At 45.1% G+C, this 21,483-nt stretch overlaps 1 protein-coding gene across 2 annotated transcripts; it reads right to left on the bottom strand.

Moving 5' to 3' along the window:
- Nucleotides 1-1,026: 1,026 nt before the first annotated feature.
- TMPPE (transmembrane protein with metallophosphoesterase domain) lies at nucleotides 1,027-21,482 on the bottom strand. 2 transcript variants are annotated; one of them, XM_029608746.1, is made up of 6 exons: nucleotides 20,959-21,479; nucleotides 20,388-20,679; nucleotides 14,910-15,020; nucleotides 11,691-11,856; nucleotides 8,009-8,148; nucleotides 1,027-1,675 (listed from the first exon to the last, which is right to left on the bottom strand). In XM_029608746.1, exons 1-6 carry the CDS (start codon nucleotides 21,100-21,102, stop codon nucleotides 1,485-1,487), a joined length of 1,044 nt encoding a protein of 347 aa, XP_029464606.1. In that variant the 5' UTR covers nucleotides 21,103-21,479; the 3' UTR covers nucleotides 1,027-1,484. The 2 variants fall into 2 exon arrangements, with proteins under 2 accessions (XP_029464606.1, XP_029464605.1); XM_029608745.1 differs by having other exon boundaries at nucleotides 20,388-21,482.
- Between the last annotated feature and the right edge of the window lies 1 nt (nucleotide 21,483).

Raw genomic sequence — 21,483 nt, 5'->3', positions numbered from 1 at the left:
AATGTAACTGAGCTGGTCACCTGCAGTGGGCACTCTCCTTGCTGGCTGGGTCTGGAGGTATGCCCGTATCCAGACTCGGCAGCAAACATGACACAATGCATGTGCACTGCTGCACTTGCTGTGCTCTCTGCCATCCCTGGCACATGCTGGAGCTGCCACCAAGATGGAGTCAGAGGAGCAGCAGCAGTGCCTGTGCAGCATGTTCAGAAGTCCCCAGGCACTGCTGGGCCACTGGGGACACTGTCAGAAGGCACAGTGCTGCAGAAGGCAGCACATGGCTGTGATGTTTGATTTTTTGCTTTTATATCACAATTCCAGAATCTCAGGTGCAGTCTTACATAGCAGTGAGGATCAATCAACCACCAAGAGAAGTAGGAGATGGTAGGAACCAGCCTGATGATGGGAGTGGGGTGTGGAGGAGGCCTGGATTCAGACTTTTTTGGTGAGAAGCGGCAGGCAGCACATATGGTGACCAAGAGGGAAGAGGGCTGGATCAACCCCTGCTTTGTCCCCCCCCCCCCCAAATTAAGTAGTCAAACTATGCCTATGACCAAATCCACATGCATCCCATTGGTAGCCCCATGCACACTGGGCTATCTCATAGAACTCCCTATACAGGTCCCTGATCTGCCAGGCTAGCATGGCATTCCTTAAAAGAGACTAACACCAATCAGAACAACAGCCACCCACTGAAAGGAGCTCATAGCTAGGACACTAAGTGCTGTCAAAACCTGGTTCATTACTTTGGCAGCTATACAAGCCAGACTGGATAAGATATATACCCTTTGCAAAATCACTGCACATAAACAAGGGAAATATGGGACCTTTCTACGGGTATGGCAGACCTACCAAATATGGAGGGATTCTCGTACATAGGAGTGTTTACTACCAATTTTTATTTGAAACTAGGATAATTCTTATTTGGATCATACATGCCTGTAAGTGATTCATTTGCGGGGAGGGGAGGGAGGATGAGGGGGGGTGAAGGGGTTATTTCTCAAAGGAAAAAACATACAGAGACTGTTGTGTTCTTTATAATGTTTATTTCGCCTGAAATTTCTGGTACATTGGTTTGTACGATATATTTGTACTTGTCTCTAATAAAAACTTTAATTATAAAAAAAAAGCCTGGTTCATGTATAGACAAACTGTAGGAGTTCTGGATGTGGCCTCAGCTGGTCACTCAGCTCAGGGAGGAAATGCTTGGTCAAAATGTATCCATCCACTCTCTCTGTTTCTGAGACCACGTCAGACGCAGTCTGGGTGAGCAAGTCTATTTTTAAACAGGGCCATCGTCTCATGCTCACATTCCACTCATACACTGCCCCAGTGATGTATGTAGAGCAGGAGAAGAAACTATTATTCAATACAGAGAGTGCTGTGTGAACCATAAACATACAACTTTATTTACAGCACGTGAGCCAGCCGGTCACTGTAAATAGGCGCCTGCCACGTTCACAGTGCAGATTTCAGAGATGGCACCATCAATGGCTCTGCAGGACAATCTCTGTGATTTCAGCTCTGCTCAGCAACCTCATTGGTATTCCATAGTACACTGTTCCAGGACTGACGTACACAAAGGTTTTCTGGCCAACTTCATACAAACCGGAGAAAAATGGATTGAACAAGTAGGCAAAAATAGTTAGAGGGAATATCTGTCCTCCGTGTGTGTGACCTAAGGAAAAATGAAGAGCTGTTACCAGTGCATACAAAAGGATTCAATCGGATGGCATTCTCTTGGCTGCTGTGTGGTCTATGCTTTCTGTACACTGCCACTGGCGGTGGCGTGGCATTTATGACCCAGCAATAATTTAGCTTCATAATGATAGAACCAGGGTCGTAGCCCGACAATAACTTCTTCCAAACAACAGATGGTAAGTACATTTTGCATTATGGTTAAGTGGTATTTTAGCAAGCGTACACTGTGTAGGCCAAAGACTAATCAAAACCCTGAGGCCTGTTCCCTACCAAATGACATTGTAAATACTAAAGCGACATCATCCTTCACTATTTATTTATTTTTTCAAATATCCTTTTTCACTAAGGCCCTCGATAATGTAGCAATTGTATTAATAGAAAGACCTTATAATGCAGAGACAGAATGCAGGCTAAATTATGCCAACAGGCCAAAACCCTTCAGCATAATTTAGCCTGGATCCTGTCTCTGCATTAATGTCGGCTATTTTTCACTTGTAATTACAGCTCACCCTCTCGGACTTGCAAGGATTTCTACAGCAGCAATTTCTGGTCATTAGATTAACATGGAAACAAGCCACCGAGTACAACAATTACAAGCCAATTTAATTATAACACCCACTAATTAAAAATGAGTTTGCTGCTGCTGGCCAAGGCAGTGCAGAGGGATCCAAAAAGCACCACCCAAGGGCTAGACCCGCTCTGACCCCTTGCACACCACACACACTGAGTCAGATTTAAGGACTGGAAAGCAAAGCAATACTCCTGCTAAATTACAAGTACTTTGTCTTTGCAACATATTTAAGGTTTGTACAAAAACCTTACTTATGCTCACCATGCTGCGAAGAAACATTGCCTACAAATCTGCAAAAGTCCACCGTTTAAAAAGAGCACAAGGTTTGTTCAAGGCATAGCAGACAAAAAAAACTGGCTCAGAAATGTTGGGGACCACTTAAAGATGTGCAACTAGCATTGCAGAGGTTTGCCCAATCCATAAATCTGGCCCTAAGTCAGTAAAGAGAAATCAGGAGCCAAAGACAATTGCAATTGTAATTATGTTTATCTTTCTGACAACGCAAAGATTCCATATGGGCAGATGCGCTCCAGAGACACAGAACACAAAGGCAGACTGATCAAAAGGAAGGAAGGCGGGAGATAGTACTGAGCTGCTGGGAATCGTAGTTCAAGGAAGTTACAGTAAGATCCAAGAAAGGGAAAGGCTGATACAGCTTTAACGGGCCGATGCAGTAAAGTGCGCTCAGGCTGAGTGCACTGTTAGCCCCCGTTTGGCCGCGCGTTTTCGACACGCTATTTTTACCCCGTATACAGTAAGGGGTAATAGCATGTGGAAAACGCGCAGCCAACCCCCCAGAAACTAATAGCGCCCGCAACATGCAAATGCATATTGATGAGCCTATTAGTTATTCCCACACAATTCAGAAAGTAAAATGTGCAGCCAAGCCGCACATTTGACTCTCAGAAATCAACGCCTGCCTTTGGCAGGCGTTAATTTCAGCCAGCACCAGGGAAGTGTACAGAAAAGCAGAAAAAAACGCTTTTCTGTACACCCTCTGACTTAATATCATAACGATATTGGATGTTGGAAGACGGACGCTCAATTATACCGGCGTCCGTTTTCCGAACCCGTGGCTGTCAGCGGGTTTGAGAACCGACGCCGGTAAAATCGAGCGTCGGCTGTCAAACCCGCTGACAGCCGCCGCTTCTGTCAAAAAGGAGGTGCTAGGGACGTGCTAGTGTCCCTAGCGCCTCCTTTTACCGCGGGCCCTCATTTGCATTTTTTTGTTTTTCTGAATTGCGTGCGTGTTTTTCTGTATCGACCCATAAATGAGGAATATCTGAGGATTGTAGTCCCAGGGTTGCTTAGCTGTGAAGGTAAACAGGGTGAGCAGGGAAGAAGGTCTCCAGGGGGGACATGCAGCATTCCAGGAAACTCCGGAGAGGGCAGAGGCAGGGGCCATAAAATTACTAGGAAGGCCACAGAGTGAAAGCAGGGGCTAGTCAGAGAGAGGCCATGGTAGATTTAATGCTGCCACTCTAATTCAAGATGTAAAAGCTGGAGGGCCTAATTGCTAGAGTCCTAGCAGCGTGTTGATGGATAGGTCAGAAGGGGATGTTGGGGGTGGTCGTACAGAGGGAAGGGACAGATGTAGCTGTGATGAAAGCGGCTTGATCAAGGAATGCAGACATTACTGCAAGTGTCTGGCTGTGTGCAGTATTTTCAGGAACCTGATCGTGGTCCAGAGCAGGTCTCAGGCAGCAGCCTCCTATAATCTTTGACACTCACATCCGCCTCTTGCCTCTTTGGACCTTTTGGGCTTACAGCTCAATCAGAACTGCTCTCCTGGGGCTATAGTGCCATAAGCTTTAATTCACAAATCACAACTACTCCAGAGTATCTCACTCATTTTTAACCATCTCTTCCCTCCCTTTTAGGCCGTAACTGTTGCTTGGTGTAAATTACCCCCATACAGAAATGTTACCACAGGTTACCTGATCTCTTCATTTCCATCCTCAAACCACTAGGGATTCTCTGTGCACTCTGGGCCTTTTTAAAACTCCGTTACCATCCTTGTCTTCACCATCTCTTCTGGAAGGGCATTCAATTATCCAGCATCCTATCCATAGGAATTTGGTGCAAGAAATGGTAGACAAATACTAGTGCAGCCTCAACCAAATGGCAGAAGCCATGCGTATCGCTTTTAAGATGCACCTTATAAGTTGCTATTTTAAAACCTGCCAAAGTGACACACCTAAGTCTTTTAACTGTGTTTATTTACTTCCATTCAATATCTGGGGTAAGTGATTGTAAACATCGTTAAAGTGAAACAATGAGTGGGCAGAGGATCTGTGTTCACTGGGAGGACTACAAGCTGAAGAGCCAGAAGGTTTTCACAAGCTGCAGATGGACTGAGAGAACGGGTAGATTAAATGGTAAAACTGGTTATTTGATTGCCGCATATATGTTATAAAACACCCTGATTTACATGTGTAAAAGCCAACTAATGGGAAGTAAAAGAATCTAATTAATGCAGTAAAAATCTACACACATATCCTTGTAAAACTGGAAGTACAAATATGCAGGTATATGAGTTGTACAAACTTATCTGGCTAATTTCAACTTCTTCAGCTAAGTAGCGCTACTTAGATGGACAAATTTGAACTTATTTGGATAAGTTGTGGCACTTACCTGTCTATATTCTGATTTATCCAGCTAAGTAACAGCATAGCTGGATATGTTTGAAAAGTGCTACTTGTCTGTCTAAGTAGCACTTTTTGGACTTACCCGGCTCAGTGCTGCTACTTAGCCAGTTAAATCAGCATTTATCTAGATAAGTTAAAACTTGCGCAATTGTGTTTGCGCAAATGTACTTGTATTTTCCTAGCATGTAGACAGATGGACTCTGGACCAGTGGGTTTATGCTCCCCTGCCAGCAGATGGAGACGGAACAAGCTGACATCACAGTATATGTAACCCTGCAGTGACCCCAGCTTGCCAGTATTCTCCATCTCCAGCAGATGGTGGACGTGTATCTCCCTATGGGAATTGCTTTGAGCTTTTGAAAAGAGAAATTTGAAATTAAATTGAGGAAAAGAAAGCCCCGCTCTCCTGCAGAGATACCTAAAGGGCCCTCCCAGAGTTGAGAATTCCTGAGGTGATTTCCGTGGGCCCTCAGAGGTGCCTTGGTCCTGTAGCTAGGTTTCCCGGCGTAGACTTAGTTGCTGGTTCAGCTGAAAGGCAGTGGGTGCAGGACACTGAACACGGCGGTGACAGCAGATGCCCCCCCCCCCCCCCACACACACACAGCTGGAGACCGCCTCTGTACTCAGCCGGTAAGAGCTGAGCGCAGGTAAGGTTTAAAAAAAAAAAAAAGGAGAAAGTTTTACCTTCATCAGAATCAGAGGGGTTTCAGGTCTTCCTCCGGTCTCCGTTATCGGTGCACCGTGCCGACATTTGTTCCTGCTCCCGTTGGGGTTGGGGTACTACTGAGCATCCTGGCAGTTTGAGTGCGCCCGGTGGGCTAGGCCCCACACTTAGGATTTTTTCTTGCACGCTGCGAAGTAGGCCACAGCAGCCGTTTTCGCACGCGCATCCCAGTCGTTGGAGTATCTGGGGGTCCAGTTTGACACAGGACAGGACAGATTTTTCCTACTGGAAGTTCGGATCCAGAGGTTGATGTCTCAAGCGTGTCAGCTGATAGATTCAGCTTCCCACCCATGGCTGCCGCATGAGTGTGTCAATAGTCTTCCTGTGGGGCTCTGGGTCCCAAGGGATTACTGGTAAGGGTTCATCCAAGTCCCTAGCTTGGGGTTCCTAGAATCTTATGTGAGTTCAGTGTTTATGGCTGGTTGAGTACAGTTCTGGTTACCTGTTTCTAATTATTTTTTTAATCTCTTGCTAGTCTGTCCACAGTTGCTTTTGAAGAGAATACTGGCAGGCTGGGGTCACTGCAGGATTATATATACTATGACGTCAGCTTGCTCCGTCTCCATCTGCTGGCAGGAGAGTATAAACCCATTGGTCCAGAGTCCATCTGTCTATACTAAGGAAAACGAAATTATTAGGTAAGTAATTTCTCCATTGATAAAACTTTCCACACTGGTTATAAAATACAGTAGCAGCTTTGCATGCACGAATATACACACGTAAATGGATGGATATGAGAAATTTTGAAAGTTATCCTCTTAGAGAAGAGCAACCCAAATTATAGCTACAAAGTGCAAGGTTCCACATTAGTAGTCATCACTCAGGAGAAGGATCTAGGCATCATCTTGGACAATACATTGAAATCTTCTACTCCGGTTACAGTGGCAGCTAAGAAAGCAAATAGAATGCTGGGAATCATGAGTAAGGAATGGAGAATAAAACAGGTATAATGTCTCTGTATCGCTCCATAGTTTGAACACAGCTTGAGTATTGTGTGCAGTTCTGGTCATTGTATCTCAAAAAAGAAATAGCAGAATTAGAAAAGGTACAGGGAAGGGCGACCAAAATGATAAAGGGGATAGAATGATTCATCTGTGAGGAAAGGCTAAAGAGGTTAGGGTTCTTAATATTAAAGAAGAGACAATTGAGGTGAAGTATGATAGAGATCTATAAAATAATGAGTGGAATGAACAGGTAAACACAAATCGGTTTACTCTTTCAAAAAGTACAAAGATTAGCGCACATGCAATGAAGATTCTAAACAAATAAGAGAAAATATTCTTTTATTCAACACATAATTAAGCTCTGGAGTTCATTGCCAGAGGATGTGGTAAAAGCTGTTAGTGTGGCTGGGTTTGAAAAAGGTTTGGACAAATTCCTGAAGGAAAAGTCCATAAACCATTATGAAGATGGACTTGAGGAAATTCACTGCTTATCCCTGGGATAAGCAGCTTGGAATCTGACCACCCAGCCAGGTACTTGTGACCTGAATTGGCCACTGTTGGAAACAGGATGCTGGGCTTGATGGACCTTTGGTCTGACCCAGTATGAAAAATTGTATGTTATGTATTTTCCCCATTCCCAGAAAATAGTTTATTACTATAGTTCTTCATTTATAGTGACAGCCCCTCTTCCCCTACCTCCAGTGAAATATGTGGTCATTCATAGCCACACCACTGAGGGGTGATGTCTTTTTGGCACCCCCCCTCCTGTGAGGGCTGATGCCCAGTGGTCCTGGTGATGCAAGATGATCCCTGACGACTGTCCCTATTTGCATAGATATATGTGTTCATGTTATCTGTAGTTATTTAGTCTGCTTTTCAGAAAAAATAATTTGTAGCTGTTGTTCATTTTTCAGAAGCAAAAAATTACAGTGAAACTGGAAAAGGCAGTGCAACCAACACAGGTTGAAGTGGCCTAAACCTAGGCTCCCTATTCTCACTGAAAATGGTGACTGAACAACAAAGCATCCAGACTCAAAACTAGATAAAACAACGCTTTCAAAAGTGAAAAACAAACTGATGTGTTAAAGGGTACGGGTGCATTCTATTTTACTACATCTTATAAAGTATTTGGGGATATTTTTGTTACACAACTGTATTGTGAAACTACTGAGAAGATAGAAAACAGAGATAGGAATCAGGGGCAACGAAGAGAAGAAGTTCTCAGACGGGGGATGCAGAGAGGCAGAGAATCCATGGCGAGCCTGTTCAGCTGTAGAGAGGCCGTCCCCTAACTGTGCCTATGACAGGGCTCACAGCAACAGCAGTATGGAGGGTTAGGAAGACAGAGCTCCACACTGACAGCTACTATGAAGTGTGGCCTCCTTGCTCCAAATCTTTTATTTCTTTCACAAGAATTTCTTACCTGAAAGGATTAGGTCTATGTCTGGTCGAGATTGGAGGGCCCATTTTGCAGCGAGGGGCTGGTGGGCTAGAAGCACAATGGGGTGGTCCTGGCTGCAACCGTTCAGGGCTTTCTCTAAATCCATTCCATGTCCTGCGTGCCTAGAACCATAAATCAGCATTACTAGGAGCAGTAAATAAAATATAGGCAGTCTGAGGCACGGATTGGTTCTCTCTGTCATCTGCCTGTAATTACTGCAGCAAGTGGCACCAGTTAACTTTTGTTTTAATCAAGACCTAGGATCATGTTTTAAATTATAATTAGGGCTTCTGATTTTCGGTGTTTTATAAATTGTAAATGTAGGTGTTTATTTTCCAGCTAATTAGGAATTCTTTGGGGTTTATCGGTGATTTTGCAGTGCAGGTACTATTGCTGGGTACCTCCTCTAGTTGAATCAAATTTGTCAAGGAAACGTTAGCATGGAAAAGGATCCAGGTCAGGCAAAGGAGGGAATGCAGAATACTAGGGGCGTGATGTTTAATAAACACCTATTTTATTATTTTTTTGTATTTGGGATTTTTATCAAGGTTTATCGGTTAACATCTAAAAGCAGAAGCCCTAATCATAATGGATAAACCTTTTTTTTCCCCAATTTATTTATTTCCAGCATTATTACTTATTATTTTACTTGGGCTCTGCTGTTCAGGCACTTCAAAGCAGATCACATTCAGGTACTCTAGGTACTGCAATCATGTGGCAATTAAATTGACTAAAATAGGTAAATCCTACAAATCACATAAAACGAAAGTTGTGATTTAGCCATGCAACTGCATGCCTGATCTGCAGTACACAGCCAGGATAGGAAGCCTTAGCTTTATATCAGCAAAATAAGGAGACAGTCAACATATTACTAATGTTCAGGCCTCTCCCTTATTAAAAAAATATAAATAAAAGCTGCAGAATAAGCAATCTTGTGACTATTAGGGAATACAACAGATGTGTTACAAACACAGACCGAATGCCACCGCCGCTATGGGTCAGAATTAGGGAAGAGGCCATTACTACCACTGGAGGGGGAGAGCCTGGTGAAGCTAACCAGGGAAGCCAGGACTCAAATCCTACTGCAGCTCCATGTGATGTTGGGCAAGTTGCATTAACTGTTATCCCCCAGTGCAGAGAGGTGCCCAGGCTTCAGGTTTTGTTAGCCCTAGAAACTTGAAGGTTTCCAGCACTAGTGTCAGCCTGTGAGCAGAAGCCAGAGTTCAGGCCCTGGGACCTGTAATGTGGAATCGTGAATGGAAAACGTGCTTTGTCCACAGCCAAGGCTTGTTTTCTGTGCATAAATATGATTTATGCTGAGCACACATTTCCACCCGGCACACTGTTTGCTGCCCAGTGCAGCTGTTAAAACATTTTTTTAACCTGTGCATTAAGAACCTGTGTGCCGAGTTTCAGTGCACAGTTTCACTCCCACCTTATTTCATCGGGCCCTTAGATTGTAAACCCTCTGGGGAGAGGAAAGTACCTACAGTACCTGATCGCAACTCACCTTGAGCTGCCAACGAAAAGGCGTGAGCGAAACAAAATTTAAAAGCTAGTGGAGATTCTCCCTTCAACTCCCGTCATACGGTTACTGCTTCTAGCCTAGAGGGTTGCCATTTTTAGCCTCTCTGGAGCATCTGGCAGGGAGGCTGAGGTACGTATGGGGTGCGAAGTCCAATACATTGATAGAGGTCAAACTGAGATCAGGTCTGTGGGAAGCTACATCTCTGACTTACAGTGGGAAAAAATAGGAGATGCCCAGGGAAGTAAAATCTCATTAATTCTGAAGTCTTCCATTGGTCCACAAGCAGCTGGTGGATTTACAGCAGCAATACAAACTGATGCTCTGTCCTGTTATTACATTTCAACCCAGATCTGGAGAATTCAAGTTACCCGGGTAAAGACGAATTCAGATTCCATACTGAGGCAATATCGAAAAAGTACCCTCCCACAGTAAAGAAGGAGCTTCAAGGGTTACATAGTAACACAAAACATTTCACAACTACCACTCTTTTTTTTTTTGTTACTAATTTGTTTATATGGAGGAAAAAGACTTCCGAAACCAACAGGGGACAACTGGGGACACAGCCCCTTCTGCAGGTGCATGACTGCAAAACACCGATAGGTTGTGACTGTAACTCCACAGAGAATGAAACAAGTTCCTACTTTGGTGAGCATCTTCTTGTCTCCTGGATTTTTCTACAGATTTGTAAAAATAAAAAAGTCACCAATAAAATACACAACCTCAGAAAGCTATTCCCCCTTTCTTGATCTAGCAAAACACGGGGAAAAAACCAAATCTTTGTGGATAGACTCTTGTCCGGTATCTTTATAGGTAACATCCAAAGGGAAGTACCTCGATATGAATATGTACTGGTTTTGCTTTTACATTTTATGAGTGAGCTTAGTGCTAGTGCATCTATTTCAATTCGGACTGTTTACAATAAGTTAAGTCGGCGACACTAGTCGTCCCAGCAATGGGCGGCTTTATAAATATTCTGGATAAATGATTTATTTAGCCGATCAAAGACCTTGTCAAGGCCTGTGGTTATGAAGGAGAGCCTATACAAGTGGGTTTTAAAAGACTTGAGTACATTATGATTGCTAAAATAAAGAGGTCACCAGAGGTCACCTTTTTGCTGCACCAACCCAATAGAACGGTATCATCCTATTTTTTACATATTTAAGTAGACTAATACAGCAACCACACTACTTTTGCTTTGCAAGTTTGCAATGAAGGGCCGGCCCAGTGACTCAGTGGCAATGTTATGCACTTGCCATGCAGAAGAGCTGGCTTCAACTCCCAGGCTGAAGCAGTAATGCTTCGGAAGCAGCATTCACACCCTTAGGCGTGGGGTGGGAGCCTGAGCCATCTCACAGCTGGTGGCCAGATTCAGGGGCCCTGCCTGCCACGTTCCCCAGGGAGCTGTGGCCATTGAAAGGGCTGCTGCTACAATGGGGGTTGGATAGGTTGGGGGCGGATAGAAATTGTGGTTAACAGTGCCAGTGGAAGGCTGTCCAGCTGCCCTAGGTGTAATGTCTTCATGTGATCTCTCTCTCTCTCTCTCATTGTAGGCAACGAACAACCCCAGCCCCTCCCTCCAGCTCCGTGCCTCACCCAAGCCACTTTTCATCTCCTCTGTTGTTTCAAAACTGCAATGCTTAATGGGCTACTCTGCCGCCCCGCCCACTTCTGGCACCCTAGGCCACTGCCTTCCCCGCCTAAAGCTTCCCCCCAGCCCTGGTGGTTAAACCCCAGGTAATTGCTATCACCGAAGAGAGTCCCAGCCGAGCTGGAAACTCACAGGTGCAGGAGGAAACCTACTGAGTCAAAAAACAACCCAAATTGGAACAAACAATCCCTGGCTGCTGAATCCGCATGGCTAGGAATATGGGAAGCTGCGCTGACTTTTCTTGTGCGATGATAGCCAACTGACTATTTGTTTTCTGGGTACTGGATTGACCGACTCATTTAAAAAAAAAAAAAAGAGATGGTGAGGGCTCGATTTTAATCACAAGTTTTCTCTTGTTTTGTGCCAGTGGGGATACCGCTTGGCAAACTGGTTCCTGAATGTGCTGGACGCCAGAGCCTTTTTAACTGGAAGAAATGTCTATTCCTTGCAAACCTGAAATCTCCACTGAGAAAGTGAGACGAGTTTACCCCAGAGCATTAGCTTCGATATCATCCACCCCAGCCAAACAGAGCCAGTCCTGGCTATTTCTCAGTCCAGTGATCTTCATGTTTTCATTGTGCAGAGGGTGAATATTCATTGACTCAAGAAGTTTAAACCAGTTGTCTACGTCGGAGGTGTAATATTCATGGTTTCCTAAAATACGAAAACATACCAACAAATGCATAAACAACCAAAAAAACAGAAAGATTAACAAGTTTTAATTCTCAGTAGATCTGCTGTCCTGTGGCAGATAACCAGGCTTTTCTAGCCCTACCCATTCCTACTTTTTTTGCCCAACTAGACCTGGGCTACTGATCACCTTACATTCCTTGCCAGCCCCACTCCCAGGTGTCTGTGACTCCCTACTATTGTTCCCCCACCCCGGGAGAGTCCCAATGGCTAGAGTTGGGATTCCTCCACCCACCAAACACCAAGGGGATGAAGTCCAAGAGCGACGGCTGCGTTATGCACCCCTGGCCACCAAGAAGCATCCGAGGTGATTTAATGGGGCCACCTTTTGGGGCTCATAACCTTTTCCATTCCTGAACACCCTTATTATTGGGCACTATGCGCTTATCATTACCTGCCTCACACATACTCTTAGGGCTGATTGTGTTCCATTAAACCATGTCTTTCTATATGCTCTACGATTCTGATCTTGAGAATAGTTCCCACTATTTTTCCCGGCACTGAACTCAGGCTCACTGGTCTATAGTTACCCGGATCGACCCTGGAGCCCTTTTTAAATATTGGGGTTACATTGGCCTCCCTCCAGTCTTCAGGTACAATGGATGATTTTAATGATAGGTTACAAATTTTAACTAATAGATCTGAAATTTCATTTTTGAGTTCCTTCAGAACCCTGGGGTGCAAACCATCCGGTCCAGGTGATTTGCTACTCTTTAGTTTGTCAATCTGGCCTCTTCATCTTCCAGGTTTACAGTGATTTGGTTCAGTTCATCTGACTCATCACCCTTGAAGACCATCTCTGGAACTGTTATCTCCCCAACATCCTCATTAGTAAACACGGAAGCAAAGTATTCATTTAGTCTTTCTGAAATGGCCTTATCTTGCCTAAGAGCCCCTTTAACCCCTTGGTCATCTAATGGTCCAACCAACTCCCTCATAAGTTTCTTGCTTTGGATACATTTTAAAAAAATTTTATTATGAGTTTTTTGCATCTATGGCCAACTTCATTTCAAATTCTCTCTTAGCCTGTCTTATCAATGTTTTACACTTAACTTGACAATGCTTATGCTCTTTCCTATTTTCTTCAGATAGATCCTTCTTCCAATTTTTGAAGGATTTTTTTTTACTAAAATAGCCTCTTTCACCTCATTTTTTAATCATGCCAATAATCGTTTTGCCTTCCACCTTTCTTAATGTGTGGAATATACATCTGGACTGCACTTCTAAGATTGTATTTTTAAACAATGTCCATGCCCGTTGTACATTTTTAACCTTTGCAGCTGCACCTTTCAGTTTTTTCTAACTATTTTCCTCATTTTATCAAAGTTTCCCTTTTGAAAATTTAGTGTTACAGCTGTACATTTACATATTATACCCCTTCCAGTCATTAGTTCAAATTTGATCTTTATGATCACTGTGGCCAAGTGGCCCCACCATTACCTCTCTCATCAAATCCTATGTTCCACTAAGAATTAAACCTAAAATAGCTCCCTCTCTTGTTGGTTCCTGCTCCATGAAGCAGTCGTTTATTACATCCAGGAACTTTATGTCTCTAGCAAGACTTGATGTTACATTTACCCAGTCAATATTGGGTAATTGAAATCTCCCATTATTACTGCACTGTCAAATTGGTTAGCTTCCCTGATTTCTCTTAGCATTTCATCATCTGTCTGACCATTTTGTCCAGGTGGACGGTAGTATACTCCTATCACTATACTCTTGCCCAACACACAAGGGATTTCTACCCATATAAATTCTACTGATCATTTAGTCCTTGTATGATCTTTATCCTGTTGGACTTTATACCCTCTTGGACATAAAGTGCCACACCCCCACCAAGTTGATCCTCCCTATTGTTGCAATATAATTTGTACCCTGATATAGCACTGTCCCATTGGTTATCCTCCTTCCACCAAGTCTCTGTGATGCCAATTATGTCAATCTCATCATTTACTGCTATACACTAACTCTCCCATCTTACTTCTTAGACTTCTGGCATTGGCATACAGACATTTCAAAGTGTGTATTTTGTTTGTATTAACAGCCTGCTTTTAATAAGTATGTCCCCTTGCCTGATTGCCTACAAAGAATTTTCCTAGGGTTGAAAAATTAGATCTCTCCATTTGAGGACTTAGATTGAAGAAAGGATCTCTAACTGCATTTGCCTAATATCAAATAAGTTTTATTTCTATTATTATTGCGTTTTCCTGTTTGCTAAAGTATTTGAAATATGTATATCCATTTTATCTGTTTTCCATTCAAGTGTCATCTTGAAAATATTGTAAAAAAACCCCTTTAAAATAAAAAATAAAAACAAAAACCCCCCTGCTTTTCAGTTGATAGGGATAACGTGGAAATCTTTAGCTCAGGTGATTTTTTTTACATATAGGCACATGGACTACTTTTGCTTTTATTGGAACCTCTCTGTTGGGACGCCCTAACTCTCCGAACCATGCACTGCTGAGTGACTGTCAGCTTTCCCCCTTGTTCTAGTTTAAAAGCTGCTCTATTTCCTTTTTAAAGGTTAGCGCCAGCAGCCTGGTTCTTCTCTGATTAAGGTGGAGCCCGTTCTTTTGCAAAAATCTCCCCCTTCCCCAAAAGGTTCCCCAGTTCCTTACAAAGCTGAATCCCTCCTTCCCTGCACCATCGTCTCATCCACGCATTGAAACTCTGAGCTCTGCCTGCCTCTGGTGACCTGCGCGTGGAACAGGGAGCATTTCAGAGAATGCCACCCTGGAGGTTCTGGATTTCAGCTTTCTACCTAAGAGCCTAAAGTTAGCTTCCAGAACCTCTCTCTCACATTTTCCTATTCGCTGGTTCTATTTACATATTTTGACAAAAAAGCAGGTAAAGAACACCCCCCTTCCTATGGTACGGAAGCCCTAAGTAAATGGAAATGTTCTTTCTTTCCTTTCTTCCTTTGTTGGATTCTTACACCCTGAGGAACAGAGCTATCCTAAGGACTGATGGCTCCGTTTGGAGTTATAACTCAAGACCAATCAATAAAAAGGCCTTACCTGTAACAAAGTAGGTACCTAGCTCCGAGTTCAGTTCTCTAAGAGGTTCAGTAGCTGTCTTAAGAGTTGACACTTCAGAATCAGTTAGGTCTCCAACAATGACAATGATATCTGTGGTTGAACACAACCCCGTAAAAAGTTAGGTACTGTTTTAAGTTTCCTCATACCATATGGCAAAAAAAAAATAACATTAACACAAGCAACAATAGTAAACCTAAAAACATGCTCATAATGGTGTGAAGTATCTCTGTGTGTAACAGAATCTTGCTATAATGGTGTCTTAAAGTTCAATGTCTTTGTCTTATTGTTGAGCTTCTGTTTTAAGTTTACTTCTCACTAGTTTTTACTTTTTGGTTAGGTAGTTATCAGCAGGAAATATTTGTTTGTGACTTATCCTCCATTAGTAACAGCTGTACATCTTTTAACCATGGGTTGCCTTTTACGACAAGACTTGCTCAGTGGTTTTTCTCTGGTTGTAATGTAGCACATTCTCCCTGGGTATTTTAAGGGAAGACGAAATTTTCCTGGAGATCATTTTGTGGTTATATTCCATTTGCTTTGCAATCCAACTAGTACTTTCAGATATTTGTCTCTGTCAGTTTGCGCTTCAAGCTCTGATTAAGACATGCTAAGGCCCTAAGCCATGTCAAGTTTAAGAAGACCCATAGCATTACTGAAAAATGTAACCCCCGCCCCCCCCCCCTGAAATTTAGAAGCACTTCACAATCTGAAGTCCTAAACTGTAGTTTAGGTACTTTGGGGGCCGATTCAATAACTGTGCACAGAAAATGGATGCTCAGAGTGGAGCGCCCGTTTTTCTAACGGGCATCCAGCCACCTCTCCTGGGCCCGCAATCCAATATTTAAAAGAGGGGTCACGCTAAAAAAAAAGGAGGGGCTAAGGAAAAATGTGCATCCGTAGCATCTCCTCAGCATCAGGCACATAGGAGAGGGGCTGTGAAGTGGGTTGGGAAAATGGACACTCAGTCTACCAGCATCCATTTTCTCCTACTACCGACATGCACAAGCACGGCCTGGACTGTGCATCTTGTGTGTGAATTTTTTTTTAATAAATACTGCTTTATTTGGTTCCTCCTACTTAGTATTGCTACTATAGTGTTAGGAAGAATCATAGAAAGCAGGCTTTTTCTTTCTCAGTGCGCCCTTTAGGCCAGCCCCGAGCTGGTGTAAACTTTGCCCCGTTGCAAGGGCGCGTTGGCCACGCAGAGAATTTATTGGATTGCAGGGATTACCTAATAGCCTCGTCTGCATGAATTTACACGTGATGAGTGCTATTAGCTCACAGCGATTTGGACGTGCGTTTTGGATGTGCTAATTCCCGTAGTGGATCCAATCACGTGTTAAACCATGCGCAGCGGCCTCTTTGTTCCTAAATCCGGCACTGTTGAGCATATACAATGGGTACCAAGTGACTGAACTATTTGCATGTGAATGATTTGTGGAAGGGGGCAGAATCCTGGTCATATGTCAATTAGTGCATGTGAAAATATAAGCGTGAGGTCAGTGCTTTGAGGACAAACAAGCGCCCGGGGCCCTTTTCGCCCCAGATGCCACCATCAGACCAGACCCGACCCCCGGACCTCGCCGGACCCACCAGACCCACCGGACCACGCCGGACTTCGCCAGACCGGAAGAGGACTTGGTGGCTGGCGCGATCAGCGCGCACCCGTCGGGGTAAGGGCCGAACTCGATCCAGGCCTTACCAGGCCCTATTCGCCTTCCAACGCTGACGCTCCGCCCCCTCGACGTCACAGGAGGCGGAGGCAGCAGCAGGCCCTTAAGGCCTTCCGCTAACTCTGGCGCCGCTCGCCGAAGGAGCACAAACTAAGGGGTCTGCCCCTTGGTGCGCCCCTTAGTGAGCACCTCCTTACCTCAGAACCAACGACAAACCCCGCATCGACAGATCGGACGGCTTCATAATTGGACCTTCCTTCTATTAACTATAACTATTAGCAGTGCTCTCCGCAGTCTCTAGCTCATCGTTAATCAATACCAAGAACTCCCACTGTCTTTTACTGCCTCTTGGTGTTTACTTGCTGTACCATCCCATATCTTAATTGCTGTACCACTTTGCATTCTATCCACAGTCCTCTCTTCATATTCACCATATCCTCGCAGCCCCCCAACTTCCGCCCAATCTCCTCAGCTACCCCCCCACAGAGACAACCCACTCTGTCCACCCCCCTATTATTACCAGCTGTCCCCAATGGCTTCGTACCCCATCCCTCGCATCCACTATCCCCTCTCCAGACTATCCTCCCCACGCCCACCATCCCTCCCCTCTTCGCAAATCTTTAATCCCCATCCTCACCTCTTCCCTGACACAACTCTTAGGCCTCACCACCCTCTCCATAATATTCTTTAATGCACAATCCCTATCCAAAAAGACTTCCATCCTTAATGACCTCCTAATCGATTGCAAACCAGACATTTGTGCTGTCACTGAGACATGGTTCAAAGATTCAGATACTATCCTCATTAACCAACTCCCTACCTCCTCTTATGAAATCTTCTCTATCCACAGACCCAAAAAAAAGAGGAGGAGGTCTCCTTTTGGCAGCCAAGAAACGTCTAAACCTCAAGCCCATCCACGTAACTACCCCACCCAAGCTTGAAATAGGCCTCTTCAGATCAGCTGCATTGCAAATCTGTCTAGTATACGCTCCTCCCACCTGCCTCGAGTCCAACCCCTCACCTCTAATTGAATTCATTGTTGACTGGATAAAAGCCGATATCCCCTCCATTATCCTCGGAGACTTTAATCTCCATGTAGACTCACTAACCCCCTCTGCGTCATACGAAACTCTCATTCAGTCCCTCCACGCCATAGGCTTCCGGCAAATTATAGCATCTCCCACACACAAAGCCGGACACACTCTGGACCTGATGTTTATCAACTCTGATGTCCTTGCCACCAACACTCCTACTTGCACCCCAGTTCCCTGGTCTGACCATTATCTAATAGAAGGCCTTCTTTCTACCAATGTCCTTCCCCCAAGCAACAATACCCTCTGCACCACCATTATATCCAGAAAATCCTGCCCTAGTGAAGAGCTAGCAGATGCACTATCCACCTCCTTATCCAGTCTAGTCTGCTCAGATCCTGACACAGCATTAGCATCCTGGAATAACCTCACAGGAGACATTGCCAACAAGCTCTGCCTAATCTCCAAATGAGTCATCAGTGCCACCTCGAAACCTACAAAGCCATGGTACACACCAGAGCTAAAAACCCTAAAAAACAATCTCAGGCAAAAGGAGAGAAAATGGTGCAAGGATCCGACCCTGCAACACTCCTCCATCTACAAAACAGCACTACATAGCTACAAACTTTCAACCCAAAAACATAAACGAGACTTCTATGCTAAAAAAATCCATGATTACAGATTCAACCCCAAAGTGCTTTTCTCCTACGTCTCAAGTCTTACCACATCTATGCCCCCCCACTAACCAGACTCTGATGCAGCATCCAAATGTGAAGAACTGGCCAACTACTTCCAGAGTAAAATCTCCAACCTCCTTTCGAGATTCCTCCCCTCCACCAACTGTCCCCCCTCCGCCCCACCCACCTTACCCACACCCTCCCAACCCGCAATGACTGCCCTCGATTTTACTTCCTCCAAAGAAGTTGTAAACATTCTCAGAAAACTTAAACCTGCCTCTCATCCCATGACACCATCCTTCTAAAGCCCTACTAGCCATCCCTAACGCCATAGCTAGGGCTATAGCAGATATCATCAACTACTCTCTCGCCCATGGGATTGTCCCAGACACACTCAAGCATGTGGTAGTCAAACCCCTCCTAAAGAAACCCTCCCTAGACCCGAAAGACCCCACCAACTTCTGCCCAATCTCTAACCTCCCATTTATTGCCAAGCTAATGGAGAGAGTTGTTAATTCACAACTCATGGACTACCTTGAAAATCATGCGATCCTCCGTGTCTCACAATTCGGTTTCCGGAAACACGTCAACACTGAATCGCTACTCCTCTCCCTATCCGACCACCTCCTCAGAGGTATGGACCAAGGCCACAGCTACCTCCTCACCCTCCTTGATATTTCGGCAGCGTTCGACACCATCAGCCATCATCACCTCCTGGCCCATCTGGAAAGCATTGGCATCTCAGGCCTAGCCCTTGCCTGGTTCAAATCCTACCTCTCGAACAGAAAGTTCTCTGTTAAAATAGGTAACATCATATCCACCCAGCATCCCTTACAACAAGGAGTCCCGCAAGGCTCATCACTTTCATCCACCCTCTTTAACGTCTACCTTACCCCACTCTGCCAGCTCCTCTAATCTTAAACTCAAGTTCTCTCTCTACGCTGATGATGTCCAGATCATCATTCCTATCCACAACTCCATCTCTGATGCCCTAGAGCACTGGGAAACTGACTCGCAGCTATCAACTCCCTGCTCACCAACCTCCACCTTGCTCTCAATACGAATAAAACTGAACTCCTACTTAACTCCTCCCACTCTTCCCCCTCCCCCCCACTGTCTAACAACCCCAAGCTTAACCTCCTTACAACGCAACCATTTGTTGCGTTGTAACCTTGGAGTTCTCCTGGACCACCAATTAAGCATGAAGAATTACATTAATTCCATTCTTAAAGCAGGTTTTTTCAAACTCAACGTACTTAAAAAACTCAGACCACTACTATACACCCAAGACTTCCGCACAGTGATCCAGGCCACCATCTCTTCCAAATTGGACTACTGTAACGCTCTCTTCCTAGGGCTCCCCCACTCCACGATAAAACCACTACAAATGTTACAAAATGCAACAGCAAGACTCATCGCAAATACCCGTAAACATGAACACATCACTCCCATCCTCAGAGATCTACACTGGCTCCCCATACTCTCCCGCATTCACTACAAAACTCTGACCATAGTACATAAATCCATTCACACCCACAACTCCAAATGGCTTGACATTCCTTTCAATGCTCCCCAGTCTACCCGTCCTACCAGAACCGCCAACAAAGGCACCCTACTTGTACCCTCACTGAAAATAGCCCATCTCTCCTCTACACGCGACCGTGCCCTCTCAATTGCTGGCCCCGCTCTCTGGAACTCCCTGCCCCCTAACCTGCGCCTTGAACCATGTGTGATCAGCTTTAAAAAGAAGTTAAAAACTTGGTTATTTAAACGAGCCTATCCAGAATAGATCTTCCCCCGACTTGTCATCCCATACGTCACCACATGGTGATTATACATTCCTTATGTTAAGGATCTCGTTGTCTTGTTAATCTATATTTCCACGCTGTACTTTGTTACCCCCCTCCCAGTTCCTATTTCCCTGTTAACATGTATTTTCCAGCCTAATTGTTCGAATGTAAACCGGGATGATGTCCCCTACTAATACCGGTGTATAAGAGTCTCTAAATAAATTAATAAATAGATAAATTAATAAATAAATACCGTTTGTTCGCAAGTTGTTAACATTGATATTACCTGGTTTCAAAGCGTTCACCATTCGAACAAGCATTGCCATTTTAGTCTTTCCCACGGTGGGTCCAAGATGAACATCGGACAGTAGCACCAGTTTCAGTTTATTGAGGGATGGGGGCAAGCTGGGCACGGGAATTGCCACCGATCTCACTGTAGGGGGCTGGGCTGCATTTAGGAAGCCAGTAACACTCAGCGCCGCAGTCACAGCAATGGCTGCAACTGATTTCACCACCACCGGTTTACTAGTCTTGGGGACGAAGCTCCCACGCGCTCTCTGCACCAGCGCGTAGCTTTCCTGCATGCAACCGAAAACGAACAAGAAAAACAGCAAGATGACATAAGCCCCTAGGCAGACGTAAGCAGCTAAGGAAATCAAGTAGGGCTCTTCCGCCACAAGGAAGATCGGGGTAAAGAAACTGAAATGCGCCAAACTTAAAAAGACGAACACGGCAATTTTCCACGGTATGCACGACGGAGAGTACGGATCCGCGGTCGATCTGCAGAGGGCGGTCACCGTGTGCTTCCAGATATACCGGGAGCCGATGAGCATCAGCAGGTTCACAAACAGAGTCACCTGGAGGCGGAAAAATGGTTTCCCTACGCCGGGAAGCCTGCTCCCTCCCAGGTACTTCCGCGTGAGCAGCATGGAGAGGAGGACGAGCCCGGCGGCGGCCACAACTTTCGCCTCCAGGGACAGCGCTCCGAGGCGGGGCGGCATGGCCGCCGGATCACGCCGCTTCCCGTCACCGCCCGGCCTGTCAGCGGACTCCCCCCTTGCCCGAAGCGCTACTGCGGCGGAGGTCGCCTCGCTTCCCTAGCTGGTCTCGCGACGAACATCTCACTGGCCCCCGCGAGGGACTTTTCCGCGATCCCCAGCCGCGACGCCGCCACGGGGTCTCCGGAGCCTGCAGACTATGCCCGCCCGCCCGTCCGGGACACTTCTGCTGCAAATTGCAGGGCTCGGTCGCATTAGGTTGCCGCCTAGTAGACGCTGGATTAACTGCAAAGTGGCCTCCACCATCCTAAGACAAAAGGGGAGTTCAATCAATGACTGCGCAAACGCTGCAAAGATGTTCCCGGAATAAGAAACCGGTATCTC

Source organism: Rhinatrema bivittatum, chromosome 7 (genome assembly GCF_901001135.1).
Source record: "Rhinatrema bivittatum chromosome 7, aRhiBiv1.1, whole genome shotgun sequence".
NCBI lineage: Eukaryota > Metazoa > Chordata > Amphibia > Gymnophiona > Rhinatrematidae > Rhinatrema > Rhinatrema bivittatum.
The sequence above is the reverse complement of the archived record's forward strand: the minus strand, read 5'-3'. Positions and strand labels throughout refer to the sequence as shown.